Source organism: Dipodomys spectabilis, unplaced genomic scaffold (assembly GCF_019054845.1).
Source record: "Dipodomys spectabilis isolate Male_0828 unplaced genomic scaffold, ASM1905484v1 ptg000373l, whole genome shotgun sequence".
Classification (NCBI taxonomy): Eukaryota; Metazoa; Chordata; class Mammalia; order Rodentia; family Heteromyidae; genus Dipodomys; species Dipodomys spectabilis.
In genome coordinates, this window is record NW_024871050.1 from 2,459,661 (window position 1) to 2,487,124 (window position 27,464).

Genomic DNA, 27,464 nt, shown 5'->3' on the forward strand with positions numbered 1-27,464 from the left:
GTAAAAAAGGCTGGAAGTGGCACTGTGGCTCAAGTGGTAGCATGCTAGCCTTGAGTTTAAGAGTTCAGGGACAATAGAGTTCAAGCCCCACGACTGACCCCCTCCCCCCCCCCCCAAAAAAAAGAAAAAAAAACTGTGCACTAGCTGATTAAAACAATTTCTTGATTACTTGGGATACACAAGAGTAACAGCAGCATTTGGCAACTCCATTGATAACTATCTAAAATCGTATTTTAGCCTGCAATTTTAATCTTTCGGAGATGGGGCTCTTTGTTAGAGCTTTAAAAAAAAAGCATAAAAACAAGCAAGAAAAGAGGTGTGAAATGGCAGTGAGATTACATTTCTTCTAATTTCGAGTCCTGCTCATTAGTAGATGTAATTAGTATAGAATAAGAAGATTAAGCCCAAACCCAAAACCCAAACAAACAAAACCACCAGAAAAAAAGGAAAAGGGAAACCATGGGGGAGGAGGATATAAGGGTGACATTGATCAAGATGCATTGTACTCATAACCTGACATAGAATTGTCACCTTTCTGTACAACTACTTAATAAAAGCAAAACAAAACAAAACAAAAAAAACAACGCCAGAAAGAGCCAGGTGTACGTGTTAATCCACAGCTACTACTGTGACTCGGAAATGAGTTATGGGGTAAAGGCTTCATTCAGACCATCCCTGGGGACGCTCCGGCTCTGGACAGCCCCTTTGGCAATACACCAGGGTCTGAGTCTCCGGGCTCCCCGCAGTGGGAAGGAGGGACGCGCGTGGCCAGGTCCGCGCCTTTGCGTACACTCACGTGTGCACACGCTCGCGCACGCACACTACAAATACACACAGGCCCGCTCCCTGCGCTTCCCCACCCCCTCCCCCCCAGTGAGGGGGGCGGGTCTTTTCTCTTTAAAGAGCAGACGGTCTCCGCGCAAATCCAAGCTCTCTAAGGCCCCGGGGCCCGGACCCGAGCTCCACGCAGCCAATCAGCGTGGCGGAACGGCTCGAGCGCGGGTGACGCTACACCAATGGGCGACCGCGGGGGGCGGGGGCAGCGGAGGAGACACTATTGTTGATGAGGAGCGGCGGCGGCGGCGGCGGCGGCTGCACCACCTCGTTACTGCCGGCCGCGGCCCGGTCGCCTCATTCCCTGCACCCCAGAGTCCAGCTTCGTCACCCCAACGAGGGGGGGGGAGGGCCTTCTCTCTGGCCTCGGGAATCCTCTCAGCATCCTCACAACAAAGCCCTCTCGTCTCGGCCCAGTCACCAGGGAGGGGAGGGGGACCATGTCCCAGCGGGTGAGGCGCAATGGGTCCCCCACGCCGACCGGCGCCCTCGGATGTAGTGCGGTCGCCACAGCCGGAGGACCCGGGAGCCGCCTGCAGCCCATGAGGGCCACGGTTCCGTTCCAGCTGAAGCAGCAGCAGCAACATGGCAGCCCCACGCGGAGCAACGGCGGCGGCGGCGGCGGCGGCAACAACAGCGGCGGCGGCGCCTCAGGCCCTTCAGGCGGCGGCGGCGGCGGGGGCAGTGGCGGCGGCGGGGGCAGTGGCGGCGGCGGCCCGCGCACCGCCTCGCGCAGCACGAGCCCCACGCGCGGTGGCGGGAGCGCGGCGGCGCGCACCAGCCCCACGGTAGCCACGCAGACGGGCGCGTCGGCGACGTCCACGCGAGGCACCAGCCCCCCGCGTGGCGCCGCGCCCGGGGCTCGCGGAAGCCCCCCGCGGCCGCAGCCGCCGCCGCCGCCGCCCCTGCTGGGCACGGTGTCGTCGCCCAGCTCGTCGCCCACCCACCTGTGGACGGGCGAGGTGAGCGCGGCCCCACCCCCAGCCCGCGTCCGCCACCGGAGGAGGTCCCCGGAGCAGGGCCGCCCTTCCCTGGAGAAGAGGAGCCCGAGCGCCCCGGTCTGCAAGGCAGGTCGGTGCGGGGCGTCGCGCGCCCGTGGCGGGGGAGGCGGCCGAGGGAACGGGGCTCGGGGCTCGGAGCTGGGACTGCGGCGGAACCGCGGAGCCCGGGGGCGGGGCCGGGGGCGGGGCGCGCGCTGGGGCGGGGTGGGGGCCGGGGGACGCGGCCCAGCCTGTCTCCGGCCCCCGGCGCCCCCACCCCAGCCGCTGCTCCGTGCCCATCTCCTCCACTCCTTCGCCCACCCCGCGTGGGTCCCCGCCGCGGAGGGCAGCCGCTAAGCTTGCGCTGGGGGCCGGTAGGTGTTAATTATAAACCTGAGGTTCTGGTCTTCCGCTGCTGGCCGCTCCCCTCCCTCGAGGGTGAGGCTAGATTGGTTTGTCACTTTGTCGTAGTGACTCGGGTAGAGCCTAGCCTTGGCACAGGCGTGCTGCTGAGTGTTCCTGTTCCACTTTTGGGGGAACGGAATGGCTGGCTTAGCAATAGCAGATTTAGCTCAGTGAAGATGCGTGAGGCGAGGCTGCGAGCGAATTTGTGCGTTCCCTAACATTTCATCAATGAATAGCTAGTAGGGAGCGGTTAACATTCCTCTGGAAGGTGGACGGGGGTTTTATTTATTTATTTGTTTATTTATGTCTGAGGATTTTTATGATTTGTATCTAGAAAAACCAAATCCAGGATTTTTTTCCCCTCTTGTTCTGTTCGTGCAGAATTAAATTGGTTGCGCTTCTAAATACTGGAAGCTTTCTTGGGAAGGGTTCTGAGCTGTTGCGTTTCTGTGGAAGCATTCAAAAAGAGTAACTCAGGAGAAATTTGTATTATGGGAAGTTGAAAGGGTTAAAATTGATGAGGTGATTTGCTTATGTGGCAAAATGTACCAAAAAGTTTTTATATATTAAGAAGGCCAACATATACCTTTGTTTTTCCCTGTCTGGAGAATGTCTTAGTGTATTAAAGGCAGAATGGTTGACAATTTCACATGTGGTAGTAGAATGGACTGACATTTGAATTCTAGTTGTTTGTATTCCAAAGACCCTGTCTTCATGATGTATATAAGAAGAAAAATCTGGGAAATAAGTGGCATGAGGAGTTCTGTATATTTAGTTTTGAAGTGGTGAACCAGATTGCTTCTTTTTACAGTCTTCAACCTGTGGAGCCAATACAGTCAATCAGAAGAGCTGCTTAATGGGCAGTAAAGGTGGAGGAAAGAGTGCACCCAGTATGGTAGCACAGTCTGGCCACCCTGTCAACTACAGTATTTGATACTGAAAGCAGAGAAACAACCAAGAAAAACTAGGTTAACTATTGGCCAAGTGTGGATTGACTATAGTGATTTCTAAAAGACTGTGTTTCCTGGGATCTCAGGTTTCTGCTGTGTTTATTCTTTGTATTTTCCAAAGGTTCCTTTCTTGCTGATGTATCATTTCTTGGAGTGTTCATGCTATAAAATTAACCATCCTCATTAGTAGTGCCTCCCCAAAAATAAAACAGAAAAAAGGAAAAAATTATTCTTCTAGTGCAGCATTATTAACTAGATGTGAGGAATTCTGCCTGTATTAATGGGTCTTACTAGAGTGTGAATGTTTGATAGTTTTCTTCCTGGGATGTATTGTTTTACTGTAGTGATCACCACCCCTATAATGTGGATAAAAAGCTTTTTTATTTTAGTTCTACCTGATTAGATCATTTGCCTGTTTTGTATATCTAAATCTAGAAGGATAGTCTTTAATTACAAGACGTTTACATTGTTATTGTTATTATTATTTGCCAGTCCTGGGGCTTGAACTCTGAGCCTGGACACTGTCCCTGCTTTTGCTCAGTGCTAGGCTAGTGCTCTACCTCTTGAGCCATAGTGTCACTTCCCACTTTTTTGAATAGTTTATACAGATTTTCCTGCCTGGGCTGGTTTCAAACTGTAATCCTCAGATCTCAGCTTCCTGAGTAGCTAGAATTACAGGTGTGACCCACCAGTGCCCCCCGCCCCCAAAGGAATGTTATATCACTAGTTTGCAGGTTCAATGAAATATGAAAGTTCTTAATGTAGAAGGAAGGGCTGCCCCATGTGACTCAAATTCCAGGATTCATCTAGATCATATTCCTGTTTTCCAGGTGTATCACTGGATGTCCTAACTTTTGTTGTTAGGGCTCCAGTATCTCAAAAATCTCTTAAATTGGGATTTTTACCTAGTTGCTTCACTCTGCTGGTCTTTGATCTAATCACTGCCTGATCTAGAACGTTATTCTCTTGGCTAAGATACAGTAAACCAGATACTCAGCATTTTTTTAAATGTAACATCTCAGTGCCTGCATCTCCATAGGTAGCAAAGTGGTTTGTCATTAGGAACTGAGACACATTTTGAAGGTAACTAGGCAACAGGGTTAACTATGAAGTTGTTTTAGTGCCTTCCCTTCTTTTACCTATCCAATCCAGGAAATATATTAAATATATAAATATATCAAATATATTAAAAGTGGACATGTGGATAACATTGAAGTTAGAAAATAAGATTTGGGAAGATGGTCTGGATTTAATAACTTTTAGTTGGGCACTGTTGGCTCATTCCTGTAATCCTATCTACTCTGGAGGCTTAAATTCTGAGGATTACAGTTTGAAGTTACTCTGGGCAGGAAAATCATTGAGTCGATTCCCCAATTAACCAGAAAACCAGACGTAGAGCTGTGGTGCAAAGTGTAGAGCACTAGCCTTGAGCACAAAAGCTTCAGGGACAGAACCCATGACTGACAAACAGAAAATTGTTCTGCCACCTACAGTCATCTGACATAAGGAAACTTTGTAATTTTTAACTTGCTTTTTATACTGTGCATGCATGAGCTTGTGTGTGCATGTGTGTTTGTCAGTATTGGAGCTTAAACTCAGTTCCTGGAGCTCTCACTTGGCTTTTTCTGCTCATGGCTGGTGTTCTACCACTTGAACCAAAACTATTTTTTACTTTTTTGCTGATTAATTGTAATAAGAGTTTCATGGACTTTTTGCTTGAGTTGGTTTCTAACTGTGATCCTCAGATGTCAGTCTCCTGTGTAGCTAGGGTTACAGGAGTGAGCGAAACCCTTAACTTTCTTTTATGAAAATTAAGTAATGATACTTATGATGTAGTAGTTATAAATGAGTATTTGACAAATAACTCAGGTGTAGTATCTAAGTAGACAAATTAACTTTTGTTGTATGTTATTAGTTTTGCTTCTAGTTTTAGTGGACATAGCCTGAGTTTCACGATTATATGGAATTTCTTTTTGTTTAGTTTTACCTTTACTCAATAAATAATAATTGGATATATTTATAGGGTACTGTGGTTTTGATGCTTATATACATTGTGATATGATCAATTTAGACTAATTAATCTATTATCTCAAACACCACTTCTTTCTAGTGACAACATTTGAAATCCATTCTTTTAGCTATTTTAAAATACATAATTCAGTAGACTTGAACAGCTTGTGAATTTGATGTTTTGACATTGCCCTGTCCCCTGTGCAGTTTAAAAATGTATCCATAATTTTTTACTCTTCCAGAACTTAACTATTGATAGCCTGCAGCCTTCTGAAAGCTTCACTGATAAGAAGTTAGCACATATTTTTGGTTGTTAAACATAGGTAGAAACTCAGGAGATCACTTTTTACTGACTTAGCAATATAATGGAGAGTTGGACTACTCAGGTAACGATGGATCAGCATTACATTGTGTATACTTGGAATATTGGAGCTCACTGAAATAACAACAGGATGTAGCTATGAAATTATGACAGCAGTATTATAGTACTTCAGGTATTGTGTGCAGTTATATTTAATACTGAATTTTCACTTTGGTTACTTTTCCCTTGACTGAGAATGGAGCCATGTTTGGTCTGTTAGTGTTTGTGTGTGTACGATTTAATAAGTGTTAGTTTTTTTGGTGGTTCTAGAGAGTTTATACTCAGGACTTCATGATTGCTAGGCAGACAGTCTACCACTGAGCCATATACCTCCAGCCTTATTTTTTTTTTTGTCAGTTATTTTTATGATAGGGTCTTACTTCCTGCTGAGATATGTACCTGGATTATAATCCATCTATTTTAGGCTTCCTAAGGTTGCTGGGATGACAGGACCATGCCACTATCCTTAGTCTCTTTCTGCTGAAGACGGAAAGTTGTGGACTTGCCTGTCCTGGTTGACCTGGAACCCTGATCCTCCAAGTCTCAGCCTGCCAGTGGCTTAGGATGATAGATACAGGATAAAGAGGGATCTCTGGAATTTTTCTCTCCTGGCTAGCTCCAAATAGTCAACCTTCCATTTTCAGAGGCCTACTAGGTAGGATTATCAGCAGGAACCACAAGCAATAATTGTTATCTTTTTATAATATGTTTATGCATATTTTATGATGAGAATAATTAATATATTATTATCTACTCATGACAATAGTAAAATTAAGGAATGTTTGTATTTTATGAATTTGTGGCATATATGAATCTTAAGACTTCTTTTTTCACATTTCTAGGCAATGAAGTTATTTCTAGCTGATTTTTCCAATTGTCACAAAATTTCCAAAAAGCATTTTCATATAAGTACCTGAGCAGTTCAAGCTTGCATTATTTCAGGATCAACTGTATGTTATTATAGTTTTGCATACCTTTTTCTGTGAATCTGTTCCATATGGACTCCCCCCCCCCTTTTTTTTTTTAAGCCAGTCCTGAGGCTTGAACTCTGGGCCTGGGTCTGTCCTGGATCCTCTTTGTGCTCAAGGCTAACACACTACCACTTAAGCCACAGTGCCGTTTCTGGCTTTTTCTGAGTAGTTTATTGGAGATAAGAGTGTCACAGAGTTTCTTGCCTGGACTGGCTTCAGACTGTGATCCTCAGATGTTAGCCTCGTGAGTAACTAGGATTGTAGGTGTGAGCCACTACTGCCTGCCTATATGGCTCATCTTAGCTTGTGTCTTTATAATAGAACTGGTAATGAATTTAAGTGAAGGAGTTTCCTGAGTTCTGTAAGCTGTTGTAGAAAATTAACCATCTCTTAGGAGGGGGTCCTGAAAAACCCTGATTTATGGCCCAGGTACTAGCATCTGAAAGATGGGTGCAAGCAACCCTTTTAGGCTGAGGAGTTTGTGTTAACTGTAGTATGTTAGAGTCAGAATTCAATTGTTGAATATTTGTTTATGTTTTTGTTTTTTTTGGTCCGGTCGTGGGGCCTGAACTCTGGGCCTGGGGGCTGTCCCTCAGCTCTTCAGCTAAAGGCTAGCGCTCTACCACTTGAGCCACAGAGCCACTTCCGGCTTTATTCTTTTTGCTTATGTGGTGCTGGGGAATCGAACCCAGGGCCTCAGGTATGCAAGGCAAGCTCTCTACCACTGAGCCACCTTCCCAGCCCCCAATTGTTGAATATTTGATGTTTGCTAAAAACTGTTTCCAGAAAATACTATAAGCCTAAAAAAAATCCCTCCTACTACTTCAGTGATTTTTGTTACTCTTTTTCCGTACTGAAAATTGTTTACTTGAAGCCCCCAGGGAAAATGGTTTGAAAACTCATTAGAAAAAAAGTCAATAGTTTAGTGTCTATGTGTGACTTAGTGTCAGCAAGACATATTTTTAGTCGTTTCTCCATTGCTTTGTATGTATTACATTGCATGCAAATTTCATTCAGTTATGTTAAATTTGACTGAACTACTCTATATTACTGTACTATGCAGTAGAGATGTAAAATATATAGCTTCAGAGATTCAAATTAGCCATGTATAACAGATATGTAGGCATTGAGTATCATGAATACTCTGGGTTCTTAGAGAGTGTATAATTCTATAGGAGATGAGTATAGAAAGTTCTCAGAGCAAATGGCTTTTGATTTTGCTTTGAAAAGGAGGAACAGAACTTTATAGTTGAACTTTAAAGATATGAAAATGTACATGTTCACTCCTATATGGCTAAAATGGTAGGGCATAGGGTACATTGGGGAGGTGAGACAGGAAAGAGTAGAAAAAAAGTGGAAGGGCAAATTTCAAAATGACCATTAGTAGAATATGTGAACTAAAATGAATTAAATTGTATGCCATGGTTAATATACATTTCATGGTTAATAGTTATGTGCTCTGGAGCTAGATTTGCAGGGTTCAGATCCTGGCATTTCCATTTATTTAATAGCTGTTTAATTTAGTCCGTATACTTCACTTATAAAGGGAATACCGAGTCAGTGGCTCCTGCTTGTAATCCTAGCTACTCAGGATGCTGAGGATCACTGTTCAAGCTAGCCTGGGCAGGAAAGTCTGTAAGACTCTTATCTCCAATAAACCACTAGAAACCTGCAAGTGGCGCTGTGGCTCAAGAGGTAGAGCGCTCTCCTTGAACTGAAGAGCTGAGGGATAGCGCCCAAGCCCAGAGTTCAAGGCCCACGACCAACAAAAACTAATTAATTAATTAAGGGAATACTGAAAGCTGGGTGATGGTGGCTCATAACTGTATTCCTCGCTACTCGTGAGTCAGATCTGAGGATTGTGTTCAAAGCTAGTCCAGGCAGACTCTTATTTTCAATTAACTACTCAAAAACTGCAAGTGGAGCTGTGACTCAAAGTGGTAGAGTTCTAGCCTTGAGGGGAAAATGCTCAGGGATGGTGCCCAGGCCTTGAGTTCTAGCCCCATGTCTGACAAAAAAGTACGGGCAGGTTGGAGGGGGAGGGGATACTGATAGTACTTACAATAGAGGATTATCATAATGATAAAATTCTTTTGATGACTCCATGGGATACAAGGATGTCTCAGTATTAGCTATTTTCATATATCTTTGTCATCTTCACCTACAAATTAGTGGTATTTTTTTATTTTATTATTATTATTTTTTTTTTTCTGGTTGTGGGGCCTGAACTCTGGGCCTGGGCGCTGTTCCTCAGCTCTTCAGCTATAGGCTAGCGCTCTACCACTTGAGCCACAGCGCCACTTCCGGCTTTTTTCTTTTTGCTTATGTGGTGCTGAGGAATCGAACCAGGGCTTCAGGCATGCAAGGCAAGCGCTCTACCACTGAGCCACCTTCCCAGCCCAGAGTTTTTTGCTCAAGGCTAGCATTCTACTACTTGAGCCACAGTTCCACTTGCAGCTTTTTTGGTAGTTACGTTAGGTTTTTAAAAAGAGGTAGCTGAGTAAGAACAGCACCACGCACGTGGTATTCAGGTAAGGGTTAGGTTTATATAGTAGACCTGCTGGGACCAGGCAAGGTTGGCACTCCACTCGAAAGAGTGGAGTGGCCCTGAGTTAGGCCTTATATAGGGTAGGGGCGGGGGGGGGGGGGGGGAGGAGGTGTGTCCAGGTAAAGGGAAGTGGGACCAGGTAAGAGGTGGGACCAGGTGGGACCAGATTAAGATGTGACCTCAGCGGATGCAGATGAGACCTCTTCTAGGTGTCCCAGTTGCCTAGGTAACGCAGGTACTGGGCAGGGTCTGCTCGCCATCCAGGAATGGACCTTACAATTGGTAGTTAATTGCCTGAGCTAGCTTCAAACTGAGACTCTCAGATCTCAACTTCTTGAGTAGCTATAATTACAGGTGTAAATCATCCTCACTCAGCATGCATTTGTTATGTGTTTTTTTTGTTTTTGTTTTTGTTTTTGTTTTTTTCCCAGAGCTAAGAACCAAACTCAGGGCCTTGAGCTCTCCCGGCAGGCACTCTTCGCTGAGCTAAATTCCCAGCTCCCATTTGTTACATTTGAAATGGTGTTTTGCTTTATTGCCAGTTGGCCTCAACTGTAATCCTCCTATTTGTGCTTCCCTTATAGCTGGGATAATAGGTGGGCAATGTGGTGTGCATCCAGCCATTGATTGAGATCAACTCTCATGAACTTCTTTGTACTTGGGCTGGCTTTGAACCCCTGATCTTTGCCTCCCAAGAAGCTAAGATTACAGGTTTGAGCTTCTTCCACCTCAGCTCTTGGAGGTGTTTACCTACACATTACTACATAGCATGCTTACACTGCTGCTTTAGGAAGTTTTTTTTCCCCCCAACTTTTTGTATACTTCCTTGTATGGCAAATGTAGTTTTAACTTTGAAAGACTATCTTTCTATTGTAGTTATAGTACCCTTTTGATTGAACAGCATTCGTGGATTTTTTTTCCTTTAGAATTATTTTATTAAATCATAAATGTGCAACAGCTTCTTAACTCTACACATACACTTAAATTTTTTTCTTTATTGAGATTAAGTGATTGCATAAATTTCACAGTGTTGTGGGATAGTGATACTAAGATAAAGTCACAAACATATTTTAAACTTCATAAAGCACATTGTCATATTCACGGTCTATAAAGCTTCTGAATTCTACAAACTTTGACACTACAACTATTTTTTTCCAAATTGGGTTATTTGTACACTTCTTTCTTTTGCTTAGTGTGAGCTGTTCCTTCTTTCTTTTTCATTCTCTCCCTCCCATCTCTACCCTTGAGTTGTTTAGTTAACTTTCATCAATGTCCAGTGCAGCTGATGGGCCTTTCTGTTGTATTTTTTCACCTGTTTCCCTCTGATTCTATACCTTCCTCTTAGCGTCCCTCAGATGTGCATATGTATATACCATATGGGAGGTCAAGAACATGGAGTCATCTAAAAAAATATTACGACCAATTAAGAAGAGGTCCTATGTTTCTTGAGTCCTGTTTACTTTGTCATATCTCCTTGCATTTTGAATTTAACACCTACATATCAGGGAGACCATGTACCATTTGTCTCTGATCTTGTCTTGTTTTGCTCAACATGATTTGTTTTAGTTCCATCCATGTCCCTGTAAATGCCATTATTTTGTCCTTTCTAGTGGCTGTGTAATATCCTATTGTATATAGGTACCACATTTTTTGATCCATTCATCTGTAGTGGGGCATCTGGGCTTTTGTGAATAGTGTAGCAATGAACATGCACTTAAATTTTTAAAGGAAAAACATTATGTCTTATTACACCATGATCCTGGCTAATAGCCTTTCAAAACTTGTGAGAAAAATCTTAACCATTTCACATGTCACCGGAAACTTACAAATTTGTTTATACTTTTACAAAAACCACTAGTAAGAAATAATTAAAAAGCTAAGAAGCTGTCTCAAAGGCATTTTTTTTGTTTTTTTGTTTTTTGTTTTACAGTCATTCCTCCACAGAAAAGATATTAAATATTCCAATCCATTTACAAAATGGCTCCCTCCATCTGCTATAGTGTCTTTTGCCATATCACTGCAGATTTATGCATAACTGAGATAAGAGTTTCCTTAAGATTGCTAATTTGATAACCTGAAGCTGTTCTGTTACCTCTGGGCTCATCCTCTCCTAGTTACCCAGTGAAGCTCATGGAAAATAGGAAGAAAGAAACTCAATATTGGCTCCTCCCACCATAACCACCACTTTTACCGCTGCCTCCTGGACCATAGTTTCTTCTGCCATATGGTCCCCATAGGTTTCTGCTGCAACCGAAGTTTCCACTCTTCATTTGGGCCATAGTTAGAAGGTTGCTGGTTGAATTTCCTAAATCATTGTAATTTCCATTTCCATAATTATCTCCTCCATAGTTGTCATAACCACCTCTGTAGCCCTTACCCTGTTTGCCATATTCAAGTCCTCCACCACCGTATCTTCTTCTTCCTCCCCCATAACCAGGGCTATCTCCGGGCCCTCCTCCATACCCATTATAGCCATCTCCAAATCCATGTCCTTTTTTTTTTTTTGTCGGTCGTGGGGCTTGAACTCTGGTCCTGAATGCTGTCCCTCAGCTCTTAGTGTTCTACCACTTGAGCTACAGCGCCACTTCCAGTTTTCTGGTAGTTTTTTTAAAATTGGAGATTAGAGTTTCACGGACTTTCCTGCGATGCTCAGATCTCAGCTTCCTGAGTAGCTAGGATTACAGGCGTGAGCCACCAGCACCCGGCCCTCCATGTCCATTTTCATACCTACAAGATCCTCCTCTAAAGTTACTTCTTGGTCCTGTTCCAGAATTTTCTACCAAATTGGGAGAACCCCCAAAACCAAAGATCCCTCCTCTTCCACTCCAAGAACTTTGACCTCCTACAATGCCTATCTTCTGCATTATGAACATGATAGTATGGTATTTTTGCAATACAGTTTTATCCACAGGATCTTGTTCATCAATAGTAACAAAGCCAAAGCCTCTTTTCTTTCCAGACTACATATCAATAATGATCTCAATGGTATCAATTTTTCCATGTTCTTTAAAGTAATCTCTAAGGTGATGTTCCTCAATGTCATCTTCTTTTTTTTTTTTTTTTTTTTTTGCTGGTCGTGGGACCTGAACTCTGGGCCTGGGCACTGTCCTTCAGCTCTTCAGCTCAAGGCCAGCGCCCTACCACTTGAGCCACAGCCCCACTTCCAGCTTTTTCTACTTATGTGGTGCTAAGGAATCGAACCCAAGGCCTCATGCATGCAAGGCAAGCACTCTACCCACCTTCCCAGCCCTCAATATCATCTTTAATTCCACCAATGAATAGCTTCTTTACAGTTGCATGAGCCCCTGGTATTCTAGACTCCTCTCTTGCTATAGCATGTTTGGCTCCACTATTCTCCCATTAGTTGAATGAGGCCTGGCAAGAATGGCATCATCAACCTCTGCCATGGATGAGAAAGTTACAGAATCAAATCTTCTTGATCTTTTGCTTGCAGGATCCCTCATAACCACAGTCTGTGAGCTTTCTCCATTACTCATAGTACTTTCTCAAATTTTCTTCTGTGGTTTCAAAGCTTAAGCCACCAATAAAGAGTTTATGGAACTGCTCCTTTTCTCTCTCCATCCCAGATTCAGTCACTTCAACCTGATTTCCTGCAGCAGAGTAGGATGAGAAAGATCTCAATGGACAAACATGAACAGGATTTGTCCTGGTGCTGTAGTGAGATTTGTAGCTGTTTGAGAAACAACACTAAGAGTACCTCCACACAGGACCCAGGGCTGCTGCCAACACTAAGAGTACCTCCACACAGGACCCAGGGCTGCTGCTGCCATTAGATAGCACTTTTTTTCTTGTTAATTTTTTAGGTGTGTGTGTGTGTGTGTGTGTGTGTGTGTGTGTGTGTGTGTGTGTGTGTGTGTGTGTGTGTGTGTGTGTGTGTGTGTGTGTGTGTGTGTGTGTGTGTGTGTGTGTGTGTGTGTGTGCGCGCGCGTGCGCACATGTACCTCTGTCCTAAACCCAGCTTAGGAGCATCCCTTTTGGATTTTTTCAACCTCTTAACTGATTACCTACAGTTTTGGAACTTTGTTAGGAATTCCCTTCACTTCTCTTCAGCTTTGAGCTGAAGCATATTCTCCAGTAATTTTTTTTGAGAGATGGTACATAGGAAATCTATATTCTTTAAGATCTTTAAGTCTATAGATAGATTTGAGAATAGAGTTTGAATTCTAGGTTGGGGATAACTTTTCTCTACTGAATATTAAGTATGTGTAACTTAGTGGTACAGTCAGCATGTGAAGGTGGATTCAGATCTAAGCACTGACAAAAATAAATTAGAAGCTGCTGTATCTTTCATACTCTAGAATTTCAGAATTGAGAATTCTGATGCCATTGTACTTCTTAGTCCTTTGATACGTAATGATGTGCATTTTCTTAATGAAAGTATTATGGTCACCAGATATTCCTTGGTTCTTGACTACAACTTCTAAGATTAGGACACTTCAGAGAGCCAAGAAGAGTAGGAAGATAGAATGATTTATAAGCAAAGTTTTTATTTCAAGAGGCGAAGTGGGCAGATCAGATAAGGATCAACTGCACAGAATCTGTCTGTGCTTGGGGTTTTATCAGTAGAATGGGGCTACTAGGATTAGTATGAAATAGAGGCTGTCATCTTTTTTTGTTCTGGTGCCAGTCCTGAGGCTTGAACTCAGGGCCTGAGTGCTATCCGCTATCCCAGAGCTTTTGTGTTCAAGGCTAGTACTCTTAACACTTGAGCCACAGCTCTGCTTCTGACTTTTTGGTAAGATAAGAATTTCACAGGCTTTTCTGTCTGGGTTGACTTGAACTGCTTTCCTTAAATCTCAGCCTCCTGAGTAGCTAGGATTACAGGGATGAGCCATGGTTGTCCATCTGGCTTTCATCTTTTGACCCCACTCCAAATAATTTGATATCTATATGGTGGCTGCTGTAGTGAGGGAAAGGCATATGTTTGGGTGCTCAGTCTTCTTTGCCTCTCCGACTTAAACCTCTTTTCCCTTCCTGGTTTAGCTGTGTCAGTAGAAGTTTATGTATTGGTCATTATACCCTCAGTTTGCCTGTTCACCTAATGCAGGCTATTGATAGGTACAGTATATGAGCCCTCTGGTATTAGAATAGAATCGTATAATCAAAGGCATATTCTCTTTCATACTCATTCCTTTCTAGCTGCCCAAGGCCAACATTACCTACCATTCTGAAATAAAGATTGCCTTGGTGTGAGGTGTTTTTATCATTGGATTGTTTTCTTTTCTTTTTCATGGCTTAATATCTCCAAATTGTTATACACAGAGATTTCAGTTTAACATGTCCATTTATGTATACAGTGCATTTTGATCAGTGACACCCCTTCCACATTCTCCCCTCATCTATTTCCTATCTACCAAAGTTTCCTGGTTTCATTTTCACAAATGTACATTATTGTATTCTCCCAGCATTTCCAGCACTTTCCTCTTTAGTCCTCACCCCTCACAGACAAGACCTAGTACAGCTTCCTGGTATTCATTTTGTTAAACTATCTGTTAATTGTTCAAAGGGATTACACCATGGAAACCAACCCCTGTGTTAACCATACTTCAGTCATTTTGATCATGTATACAGTATATACCTATGACCTATATGTTTTCATATGTTTGTATTTTAGGATTACTATGTATGAGAGAAAACATGCACTTTTTGTTCTCTCTGAGCCTAATTTAACATGAGTTTTTTCCAGGCCCATCCATTATTAATATTTTCCCGCAAATAATAGAATATTATTCTTGATGGATAAATAAAATTCTACTTATGTATATACATATGCAAATATAGCACACATATGTATCACATTTTCTTGATCCATTTTTTCATTGTAGGGCCTCTGGGCTATTTCTATAACTTGGCTATTGTGAATTGAGCTGCAGTGAATACGAGTGTGCCAAGTGCCTATGTTGTAAATTAACTCACATTCTTGCAGATAAATGCCCAAGAATGGTATCACTGGATGATAAAGTAGTTTTAGTTTCAGATTTTAAAAAAAAAATTGTTTTTGAGGAATCTCCATACTGAATTCCATAGTGATTGCACTAATTTACATTCCCATCAATAGTGTATTACGGTTCCTTCCCACCCCATCTTCTCATATCCTTACCCCAGCATTTGTTGTTAATGGTATTGTTTTCTGTTCAGTATGGACATTACTTTGTTGGCTTTTTCAATTTAGATACTTATTTATTTTTTCTACGATTTTTATTTTCTCTTTGGGAACCCCTGAAAATCCAGATGTGTTATATTTTGGATTAAACCTATAATTTTCTTATTTCTGTTCTAGCTTTCAGACACTTTGCTCCTCCCCCTCCTAGCAGATTTATTTGTATTCATGTTGGTTTTTATATATTGTCTATTATACTACAGTTTTCAAGAATACTTACCTTGCTTTCTCCTTTTAAAGATGCTTTTAAAAGATATCAATACCTCAAAACTTTCTTTTTGCTCTCTTCATTTTTCTCAGCTCTTTTTATCTTGATCTTTGTGTTTTGTGTTCAGTCTTTTAGTTTTGTATTAATGTTTAAATAGAATGCTAAAATGCTGATTAAGTGTTCTGTGTATCTGTATTAGGCTGTTAGCTTAGAGGATACTTCTGTAGAGTGACTATGAAAGGGACTCCCAAGTGTTAGTGTTTTTTTCTCTTTGGTCAGTTTCTCCAGGGAAAAATGCTGCAGTTATCAAGCTTGAGAATTCATGTTTTGGTGTCCTTAATTCTAGAGGCCATCTAGTTAATCTCTTGAACAGTTTTCCCCAGTCTTTTTGCTCTGGAGAAACTTGGTATAATTTTTATTTCTTAGGCAGCAGGAGCATTCATGGACAGTAAGTTGAAACCCAATAATCTAGTAAAAATTAATGCTGTTTTGAGTAGGGACTGATTTCTAATAAGGCCTGTTTAGTAACCCAATCATTTTGTATAGTTTTCCCCTCTAGGCTACTAAGGAAGTCGTTGTTATCATGTGAGCTGCCAAGTAGAGGAAACTTCAGTTTTAATTTTTAAAGAAAATCTTCAACTTTGTTCAAATGGTCAGAATAATTTATCTTACTCTAGGAGATACTAATGAGATATGCCCTATGGACCTGTATTAGCAGATCCCTTAATCCTCCCATTGAAAACACACACAAAAAAATGATGTTCTAATTCAACTGGGGAAAAATGTAGTTTTTTGTGGTTTTTGTTTGTTTGTGTGTTAGTTCTGGGGCTTACACTGAGGGCATGGGCACTGTCCCTGAGACTTTTTTTTTGCCCAAGGCTAGTACCCTTGAGCCATCTCTCCACTTCTGGCGTTTTGGTGGTTAATTGGAGATAAGAGTCTCACTGACTTTCATGCTTGGGGTTGGCTTTGAACCATGAGCCTCATATCTCTGCGGTCTGAATAGCTAGGATTACAGACTTGAGCCATGGGTGCCTGGCTAGTTTGGCTTTTCTTTTTTCTTTACAGATTAAAATAAAAGCTTGTAAGGTATGCACGATACAATTTTATTAAATAGTTGATAAAAGCCAAAATAGGATTTAATTTTTCTACTAAGTTTTGGAAGATAAATTAGTTGAAATCTGGTCTCTTGGGTGCAGTCAAAACTTCCCTAATCTGCCTGAAACAAGTTCTAGATTTTTATGGAAACTAAAAGTAAAATTTTCCATTCACAGGCAAGCAGTGGATGTTTTCTTGCAGTTTTCAACCTTTGATTTTAATAAGTAGATTTTTCTTGTTTAATATCAAGAGCAAGAAAAGAAATACTAGATTTAACTTCAGTGTAGGTTTAAATTAACTTACTATAATTTTTTTTATAGTTTTTAAACTTTTGGTGATACTAGGGATTGAACTCAGGGTCTTGTGCCTTCTAGGCAAGTGTTCTACTACTTCAGTCAAGCCCTCAGTTCCGGAAAATTTTATTCACAATGTTTATTATATATATGGTTATTATATACACACATATATATATGTGTGTGTGTATATAATATTTATTTATTCTTGCCAGTACGGGGGCTTTCACTCAGAACCTGAGTGCTGTCCTTTAGATTTTTTTTTTGTCGGTCATGGGGCCTGAACTTGGCCTGGGCGCTCAGCTCAGTTCAGCTCAGCTCTTCAGCTCAAGGCCAGCGCTTTACCAGTTGAGCCACAGAGCCACTTCCAGCTTAGGGCCTCATGCATGCAAGGCAAGCACTCTACCACTGAGCTACCTTCCCAGCCCTGTCCTTTAGCTTTTTTGTTCAAGACTGGTGCTCTACCATTTGAACCACATCTCCACTTGGGGTTTTGGCAGGTTCATTAGAGATAATCTCATAATCTTTCTGGGCTTTCCTGCCTGGGGTGGCTTCAGATTGTGATCCTCAGATCTCAGCCTTTTGAGTAGCTAGGATTAGAGGTATGAGCCACCAGCTCCCAGCTACATCTTTGTTGTTGTTAAACTTGTTTACAGGGCTGTCTTAGAAATACCTTATAGCTAGGTCTTGTGGTTTAAAAAAAAAATCTAGTCTGACCATTTCTGGGTAGAGATTTTTTTAATTGCTTTGTTCAGATGATTTACACTTAATGAAATTATAGGTTTGCTATTTTGTTTGTTTCACTTTCTCTACTTCTCTAACTTTTTTTTTTTTTTTTTGGTCAGTTGTGGGGTTTGAACTCTGGGCTTGGGCGCTGTCCCTCAGCTCTTCAGCTCAAGGAGAGTGCTTACAACTTGAGCCACAGTGCCACTTCTGGTTTTCTGAGTGGTTTATTGCAGATAAGCCTCACGGACTTTCTTGCCCAGCCTGGCTTTGAACTGTGATCCTCAGATCTCAGACTCCTGAGTAGCTAGGGTTATAGGTGTGAGCCACTGGCCACCTGGCTTCTATCCTTTTTTTTGATTGATTGAATATTTTTTTAGTAATTCTTTTTTTTTGTAATTCTTTTTATTTATTTATTTATTTTTTGGGTCCGGTCGTGGGGCCTGAACTCTGGGCGCTGTCCCTCAGCTCAAGGCTAGCGCTCTACCACTTCGGCCATAGTGCCACTTCTGGCTTTTTTCTTTTTGCTTATGTGGTGCTGAGGAATCGAACCCAGGGCCTCATGCAATGCAAGACAAGTGCTCTACCACTGAGCCACTTTCCCATCCCCTGTAATTCTTTTTTTTTTTGAGGGGGGGGGTCTGGTCATGGGGTCTGAACTCTGGACCTGGGCGCTGTCCCTCAGCTCTTCAGCTCAAGGCTAGGGCTCTACCACTTGAGCCACAGAGTCACTTCCCGCTTTTTTCTTTTTGCTTATGTGGTGCTGAGGAATCGAACCCCCAGGGCCTCAGACATGCAAGGCAAGTGCTCTACCACTGAGCCACCTTCCCAGCCCTGTAATTCTTTTTAATATATGCATTGTGACTTGATTTTTTTTGTGTGTGTGATGGAGTCTTGCTGTGTAGTTCAGGCTCGCATGAAATTTGAGGTCCTTCTGCCTCAGCACCCTAGAGGGCTGGGAATATAAGCGTGTGTGATATTTGACCTAATGTATTCAATTCATTATAAGCATGTTTGATAATTTTTTAAATCTACAATAAGTTTGTTGTCCTTTGGTGGGTTTTATTTTTGGGTGGTACTGAGGGTTAAACTTGGTCTTGCACTGGGTAGGCAGGTATTCCACCACTTGAGCCAAGCCCCTACCTATTTTTGCTTTAGGTTTATTCTTACTGAATCTTGTGCCTTTACCTAGGACCAGATTATTAGAACAGCTATCCTATAATACTATGCCTGCCTCAAAATTGGTGTGTTGATTGATATCAGCTCTTGTAATACAATATTTTGGTTAGGCTGCTTTGAATGGTATTCTTTCTGATCTTCTCCCCCCCCCCCCCCCCCCTTTTTTTTTTTTTTTTTTTTTTGGTTATGGGGCCTGAACTCTGGGCCTGGGCGCTGTCCCTGAACTCTTCAGCTCAAGGCCAACACTCTACCACTTGAGCCACAGTGCCACTTCCAGCTTTTTGTGCTTATGTGGTACTGAGGAATTGAACCCAGGGCCTCATGCATGCAAGGCAAGCACTCTACCACTGAGCCACCTTCCCAGCCCCATGATCTATCCCCTTTTTGAGTAGTGAGACTACAGTCATGCCCCTTGGTTCTTGATAGAACCAAGGTTAGTTATGAATCATGTAAGTGCAAGGTTGAATACTATTAAAATGTTAAAAATTTTGGCAGTTTTTTCATCATGGATGATTATTTGTGTTATCTGTTTGGTAAGTTATTTTGTGCAGAGAATGAGTCTTGACCTTGCTTTTAAGAAATCAGCTTGTAGTGATTGCTTATGGATTTCTCCATTGATCGGGGTATAAATTGTCTACACAGACTATTCTACTATTGTGTTCTCTTTTCAGGGTCTCATTATATCTCATATAAAGATATTAACTAGACAGGTTCTTAACTGAAGATTTATAGGATTATATATTTCCGCCAACTCATTCCTTACTGTTAGAATCCAGATCTTTGAGGTTATAGAACTAAATCCTCTTTGAGGCTACTCTTAGGTGGTTCCCATGTGACACCCTCAGTCTACAAAGCCATTAATGGAATACCTTTCTGACTTGATATTCTGAAACCTTCCAGAGGAGACTCTTTTGTTTTTTTTTGTCAGTTATGGGGCTTGAACTTGGGGCCTGAGTGCTGTTCCTGAGCTCTCTTATCTCAAGGCTAGTGCTCTGCCACTTGGAGCCACTTTGCCACTTCCAGTTTTCTGGTGGTTAATTGGAGATAAAAGTCTCATAAACTTTCTGCCCAGGCTGGCTTTGAACCACGATCCTCAGATCTCAGCCTCCTGAGTAGCTAAGATTACAGGTGTGAGCTATGAGCCCCAGTGAGACTCTGCTTTTAAAGAATTTATGATTAGAGTAGATCTCCCTGGATAATCTTTCTTTTGATTAACTCATTGTTAACTGGGTTGATAACTTTACAACTGCATAATTGATTTCACATATAACACCATCATGGTTGTGATACATCATTAAATTTATAGTTCTGGGGATTAGCCAATCTTGGGACCACTTAAGAATTTGGCCTACTGGATTCAGTTCAGAAATTAGTAGAAACTATTGTACTATCCACTCAGAATATGGCACTTAACCTGTTATGTACACACTCTGATGTACTTGTTTATTGATATGTTGCAAATAAAGCAACTGTAAAACTGTATCATAGAAACATCTAAATGAAATTTAATGAAGAGTACATATTTGTATAATTGCATCTTGGACATGATAGTAATTGCTACTGAGGAAAAAAAATGTTTTTTTTTCTTTTTTTTTTTTTGTAGTACTGGGCTATGTTGGGTGGGGTGTAGGCTCAAGTGGTACAGTACTTGCCTAGTATCGGCCTCATACATGTTAGGCTGCCACTTGAGCCATGCTTCCAGCTTTATAAAGAAAAACTCTAAAAGATGAATGTATTTTATATTCTTTTCCTTAAATTTTTTTTAAGTAGTTGTACAAAGGGGCTTCAATCCAGCATGCTAGCTGATGAGTACAGTGCATCTTAATGTCACTCCTTCCATTGTTCTCCCCATCTCGCTAGCCCCATCCATCTCTTCAGTTTACCTAGGTTTATTTTTGCGTATGTACATTGAATATTATAACTATATTTTCATATCCTTCCTTTTTCCATTTATTAGCTTTAAGAAATTGTACTAAAGAGTTTAAATTTGACAGAATTTATGAATATAACTAAACTTGATCAATGTCACTGATAAAAGGATCTGTTGAGAAAATTAAGTAAGGAGATAATGGATTGGGTCTTTATTGTAAATTTCATATTAAAAGCAATTGAACAATCTAGATGCTGGTGGTTTGGCCTATAATCCTATCTACTCAGCGTGCTAATTGAAGTCAGCACAGGCTGAAAAATCCTTATCTCCAATTTCCCAACAACAACAACAAAACAAAAAAATGGGAGTAGAGGAGTGACTCAAGTAGTAAAAAGCTTAAAAGAGCCAGGAGGCTCCAGTGGCTGTAATCCTACCTACTTAGGAGGCTGAGATCTGAGGATCTTGGTTTGAGGCCAGTAGGAGCAGAAAAGTTCCTTTGAGACTCTTTATCTCCAGTTAAACATTCAAAAACTGGAAGTGGAGCTGTGACTCAAAAGAGGTAGAGTGCTAGCCTTGAGCAAAAGAGCTCAGGGATAGCACTAGGCCCTGAGTTCAAGTCCCATTACCAACAAAAAAATAAAAAAGCCAAATGAACTGACTTGTTGAATTGAAATACCTTTATACAACTAATTAAAGATAAGAGAAAAAAGAAAACAAGCCAAATGAGAATGCAGGGGTCAAAGTTCAAGCCTCAGTCACAAAAAAAAAAAAAAAAAAAAAAAACTTTTAAAGGGCATTTGAATACACCATTTTAGATAATTTTAGGAAAATAAGCATAACATTTTTAAAATTGGAAATAATTTACTTGTGATCTTAAGAAAATAAGCACAAAAAATTAGAAATTTACTTACCTGTGATCTCTAGAAAATTAATCAAAAAATAAATTGCCTCAATGAATTTGAACTGGAAAACTAGTTAGAAAAATGTATTGGTGTTAAACATTCCCACATATAAACCCCAGGTATGGGATGAAAGGGACAAAAAGCTTGAAGAGCCAGGAGCTCATCTGCCAAATCTGTTATTCTGGGAAATGGAATCTCGAGTGAGTACATGTTGGGTACATTTATATTTTGGAAAAAATGTCTAATAAAGTAAGTTGGAAATAAGAGAGTCTTGTGGATTTGTTCAGGCTGGCTCAGAAATGAGATTTTTAGATCTCAGTCTACTGAGTAGCTAAGCTACTGGGTAGCCAAGTGCCACCTTTGCCCTGAGAGCATACATTCTAATGTAGGAACTTTAATCTCAGGGAAGAGGACCAAAGATAATTCCAGTCCAGTATATTCATCTGCCAACTCCACCAGGCACTAAGGAAGAGAGATTTTAGATTAGGTAAACTCTTCCAGAATCAGTTGCTACACCTAAAAGGAAGAAGTATTGTTATTAACAAAGCCTAGTTATGTGTTCACCTTGCTCAGGGAGCAAGGTCTGTGGCCAAAAGAAGGAAAGACTATAGAGAAGGAGTATACTATACTAATCAGGAAAAGGTGGTGGCTATTTCATAGTGTTTGCATTTTGAAGTCTGATTCCTTATACTTAAAGCTTCAAATCAATTTGCCAAATATGTCAAACTTTACTTTTATAATAAGTGTGCATGTGTGTGTGTGTGTTTGTTTCTGGAATTGAACTTGTGGCCATGTGCTCACTCAGATGTCTATGACATGAGCCATACCTCCAGTCCAACTGTTATTGAACAGTTACCTTATGGATTTTGGCCTTTGAAGTAGCTAGCATTACAAATATGAGCCACCAGCACCAGGCTTGCTTTACCAGTTCTTGAAGTTTGAAAGTTTTGTCTTTTTCTTAGCTTCTAAATCTAGAGTAGTTGTGATCTTGAGACAGATGTTCAAAGGACCAAATAATTTAGTGACAATATATTACACCGTACACAATTCAGTGTATCAACAGAATATAATTTATAGTTAGAGTATAAAGATAGTCTTAAAGTATGCTGGGTGTTGATGGCTCTAGGCTATAATCCTTATTACTTGGGAGGCTGAGATCTGAGGCTGAGGATGGTTTAAAGACAGCCTGGGCAGGAAAGTCTAAGACTCTTACCTGAAATGTAACACCCAAAACTGCTATAAGTGGAGGGACTCTAGCCTTGATCAAAAAAGCTTAGGAACAATGCTCAGACCCCCCCCCCACACCCTCTCCCTCCCTCTCTCTCCCTCTCTCTCCCTCTCTCACACACACACACATACACACTCACACACACCCTCTCCCTCCCTCTCTCTCCCTCTCTCTCCCTCTCTATCTCCCTCTCTCCCTCTCTCCCTCTCTCCCTCTCTCTCTCTCTCCCTCTCTCCCTCCCTCTCTCCCTCCCTCCCTCCCTCTCTCTCTCTCTCTCTCCCCCCCCCCTACATAATGTTTTAGTTTGGGTTCTACCAAAAGAGACCCTGAGACAAAAATGTTTGGTTTTAAATAGTTCACTAAAATGATGGTCCTAGGAAGGATGTTTTAAGTACTATAGTTTGGAGACCAATTGGACCTCAGCTTCATTGAGCACATTCTGATAAATCATACAGGATATACCTCATATAGAATTGTCCTATGGAAGGTGAATAAATATATATACACACACATACATATGTATATGTATGTGTATGTACGTATACCCATCTCTATCTAATCTATCAATCATCTGCTTTTTTTTTTTACATTTTTATTGTAAAAATACTATACAGAGGGGTTACAGTTAAATGTCATCTGCTTTTTCTTATGCCTTATTGTTAAAGTTTTTGTGTTAACCCCTGGATCCTTTTTACTTGTCTTGCTGTCAAGTTGAGTGTGCTGCTTTAGTGAGAGAGAGTTGTCAGGCATTACAGGCAGAGACACAGATGCTGAGACTTATCTAGAGAACTGTTTAGAGAAACTTAGGGTGCTTTCCATGTTGTCTATGAATGGATATGGATGGAGTATTCATAGATTTGTTTGTACAGAATGAAAAGTATTATATAACCTCAAAGTAGGTGAATTTTCCTTTTTTAAAAAAATCAGAATTCTTATATATTAGTAGATTAAGTAGTTACATTAACTTCAAATTAGTTTACATTAGCTAGATGGGGGGGCTCATTTTTACATTTCCACATGTTGACAATATATTCCAATCAAGCTCACCTCCCTCTGCCACTTACATTAATCTTGTCCCTCTCTAGTTTATTGTTCTATTTTAGAGTAGTTTAACACTACCCCTGCAACAAATCTCAGAAATTTTAGTGTCAACACAACAGAGATTTATCATGGCCAATGTAGATTGGGTAGAGCTCTCTTTCAATAATTTACTTAGAAATCCCACTATCAGATTACTTTCTTTCTAGCTATATGGACAGGGAAAATCATGAAAAGGTATAATGATTTTTATGCCCGTGGCCAAAACCAGTTGCATGGCCACAACCTGATTGGAGAGGTATCTTGAAAATTGTTACAAGTCCATCCATTTTCCTGCAAATGATATGATTTTATTTTTCTTTATGGTTCTGTAATATTCCATAATGTATACACATACACATGCCATATTTTGATTCATTTGTCTATTGTTGAGGAGTTTGATTGGTTCCACCATTTGGCTATTTTGAACAGTACTGAAATGAACATAGATAAGCTGGTGTCTTCCTGATAGATTGATTTACTCTTCTTTGGATATATGCTCAGTAGTAATATGATATTGTCATCAGGAAAGGTGTATTTTTAGGTTTTTGAAGAACCTTCATAACTGATTTCCATCGTGGTTGTACTAGTTTACATTCTCACCTGCAGGGTATGAGGGTTTCCTCCTCCAACAGCATCACCAGCATTTGTTGTTTTGTCAATGGTTTGTTTTCTTACTGAGATGAGATGGAATCTTAGTGTGGTTTAGTATTTCCTTTATGACTAAAGATGTTGAACATTTTTTTCATGTATTCATTAGCCATTTGTGTTCTTTTGAGAAGTTTGTTCAGTTCACTTGTACATTTATTAATTGGATTGTTTAATTTTTTGAGCTTTTTGTATATTCTGTATTTTAATCTTTGAATAGCTTGTGAAGATTTTCTCTTTGTGTCATCTTTTGGCTTGTTTATTATTTCTTTCTTTCTTTTTTTTTTATTTTGTCAGTCATGGAGCTTGAACTCTGGGCCTGGGCGCTGTCCCTCAGCTCTACTTGCTTCTGGCTTTTTTGGGGGTGATTAATTGGACATAAGAGTTTCACAGACTTTCCTGCCCAAGTTAGCTTCGAACCATGATCCTCAGATCTCAGACTCCTGAGTAGCTAGGATTACAGGCCTGAGCTAACTGGGCTCTTGGCTGGAGTCCTTTTCAGAAAATATTTGCTATAACTATAACTTTTATACGGTTTTCCTTACATTTCCCTGTAGAGATTTAAAGTTTCAGGTTTTTAAATTGACTAATCTATTTGGAATTGACTTTTGTACAGGGTGAGAGATACAGGTTCCTGCAAGTCTCTTCTCCTGTGTATGGTTTTAGGTCTTCGTTTTTTTAAAAAAAGAAAAGAAAAGAAAGAGAGAGAGAGAGAAAGAGAGAAGGAGAGAGAAAGATGGCTGTGTGGGTTTTGTTCTTGGGTCTTCTATTGTGTTACGTTTGATCTTTAGAGCTATTTTTTGTACTAGCATCAAGCTGTTTTTGTTACTATGGCTCTGTAGTGAAATTTGACATGTACTAGTCTGATACTTCCCAGCAATTGCTTTTGCAAGTCTAGTCTTTTATTGTTCCATATGAATTTTTGGATTGATTTTTTTTTTTTTTTTTTGTGAATAATAACATGGGGCTATGGATATTACATTGAATCTGTAAGTTGCTTTTGGCAGTATGGCTGTTTTCACTTTCATTCTATAGTGGCTGTTTTTCTACATGATTAAAATTTTCATAGATTCTAATTTGTTCCCTAATCCATTATAAAAGTTTTAAAATAAACTTTCATGATAGGGAGTTTAAATAAAAGGGCTGTGTACTTAACATTTCCAAATGCATAGTACTGAGGAAGTGGAACCAGTTCATGTTTGTCTATTATATGTACAAATCTTCCCCAAGCTCAGGTGGATAAATGAGTCTGGATAAGCCAGCCAGTGGACGAGTGCCTCATATATTATAGGCTCTGTGTGTGTGTGTGTGTGTGTGTATTTGTATTTGATGTGACTATGCAATCAAATATTACTTTATTATGAAATTTTATTCTCCAGTATAAAAAAGTTTATGTGTTTAAGGGAGTATAAAACTCTCAAAGTGTTTTAAAGCTTTGATTTCTATAATACTTTTTTTTTTTTTTTTTTGGTCCGGTTGTGGGGCCTGGGCGCTGTCCCTCAGCTCTTCAGCTCAAGGCTAGCACTCTACCATGAGCCACAGCGCCACTTCCAGCTTTTTTTTTTTTCTTATGTGGTGCTGAGGAATTGAACCCAGGCTCTCGAGCATGCAAGGCAAGTGCTCTACCACTGAGCCACCTTCCCAGCCCCTCTATAATACTTTTTTGTTTTTGGTCATGAGGCTTGAACTTAGGATCTAGGTGCTGTCCTTGACCTTTTTCGCTCAAGGCTAGCACTCTACCACTTTTAGCCACAGCTCTACTTTTGGTTTTTGAGTGGTTAATTGGAGATAAGAGTCTGACAGGTTCTTTGTTGCCTGTGCTAGTTTTGAACCATGATCTTCAGATCTCAGCCTCCTGAGTAGCTAGGATTACTGGCATAAGCCACTGGCACCCGGTTAATAGGTACTTTTTAATAGGAAATTATATGCATGTATATAGTCCTGAGATTTGAATTTAGGACCTTGTGCTTGCTAGACAGGGGTTCTCTTGCTGAGTTTTTATGACTTTCATTTTATTGTATTGGTTTATTGGGAGGACACTTGGACTGCAGACTGCCTGTTTTAGTTAGGCATCCCATTGTAGCTAAAATGACAGCCATGTATAACCATGCCCAGCTTCTTGAGTTGTGTCCTTTATTGTCTGGGCTGTCTTGGAACTGTGATCCTTCTGGTCTCAGCCTCCCTTATAGTGTATTGCTTGAGAAGAAGGGTTAAGGGATCTGGGTGTATGACCAGCTGAGCTTAAACTGCTTTCAAACTGAACTCCAGAACCCAAGGAATTGGCTGAAAATTTTAATGCTGCATCTTGTTTTCTTAACCTGTCTGGAGGCTTGATTTTTAAGAAACAAGTCAAGCAAGTTTGAGCTATTGTTTTGAATTACTTTGAATTAATAAAAAAGTATCTGAATTTATTACAAACATATGCCCTTGCATCTCAAGTTCACGTCATTTCTGAAAAATGATCTTTCTTGGTTGCCCAAGAAAATTACCTTTTTCAATGCCCATTTAAAGAGATATCATCTATATGTCAAGTACTGTCCCCAGAGAGAGACACATGAATATAGTGAAAGAACCTCAAGAAACCTAAATCCAAATCTTTGTATTGCCAGAACTAGTTATTCAGCAACAGCAAATAACTTCCCCATGTGTCAGTTTACTTTTCCTTTTAAACCTCCTTTTACAAATGAAGATAAGATGTATTTCATAGGATGTGCTGTTGCTAAATACCACAAATTTGAAGAGTCATAAATGATTATGGCCAAATTCCAAAGTTCTTTTGATATTCAGTGATTGTTACATATTTACATATGGAATTGATTCTCTTTACTTCCGATTTTCCTCATACACTAGTAATTCCTGTTGAAGTCTTCAAGTGTGGTGGTTTGATTTGTTTTTTTTTTTTAATTTTTGTTTTAATAATTTCCTTTATATCTCAGGACTTGCTCTCTGCTTTGCTTTTGTCTAGCTTACTTGAACTGCTGCTTGAGTGGTGGCAGTT

The 27,464-nt window shown here is 40.7% G+C and overlaps 1 protein-coding gene across 1 annotated transcript in view; it reads left to right on the plus strand.

Annotated features, from left to right (window-relative positions):
• The first annotated feature begins 970 nt into the window (after positions 1 to 970).
• Fam117b (family with sequence similarity 117 member B) overlaps positions 971 to 27,464 on the plus strand; it is a 62,685-nt gene continuing 36,191 nt past the window's right edge. The window contains exon 1 of the mRNA XM_042666958.1: positions 971 to 1,905. Within this exon, the coding sequence (XP_042522892.1) occupies positions 1,275 to 1,905 (631 nt within the window). The 5' untranslated portion in view covers positions 971 to 1,274. The remainder of the gene's footprint in view (positions 1,906 to 27,464) is intronic.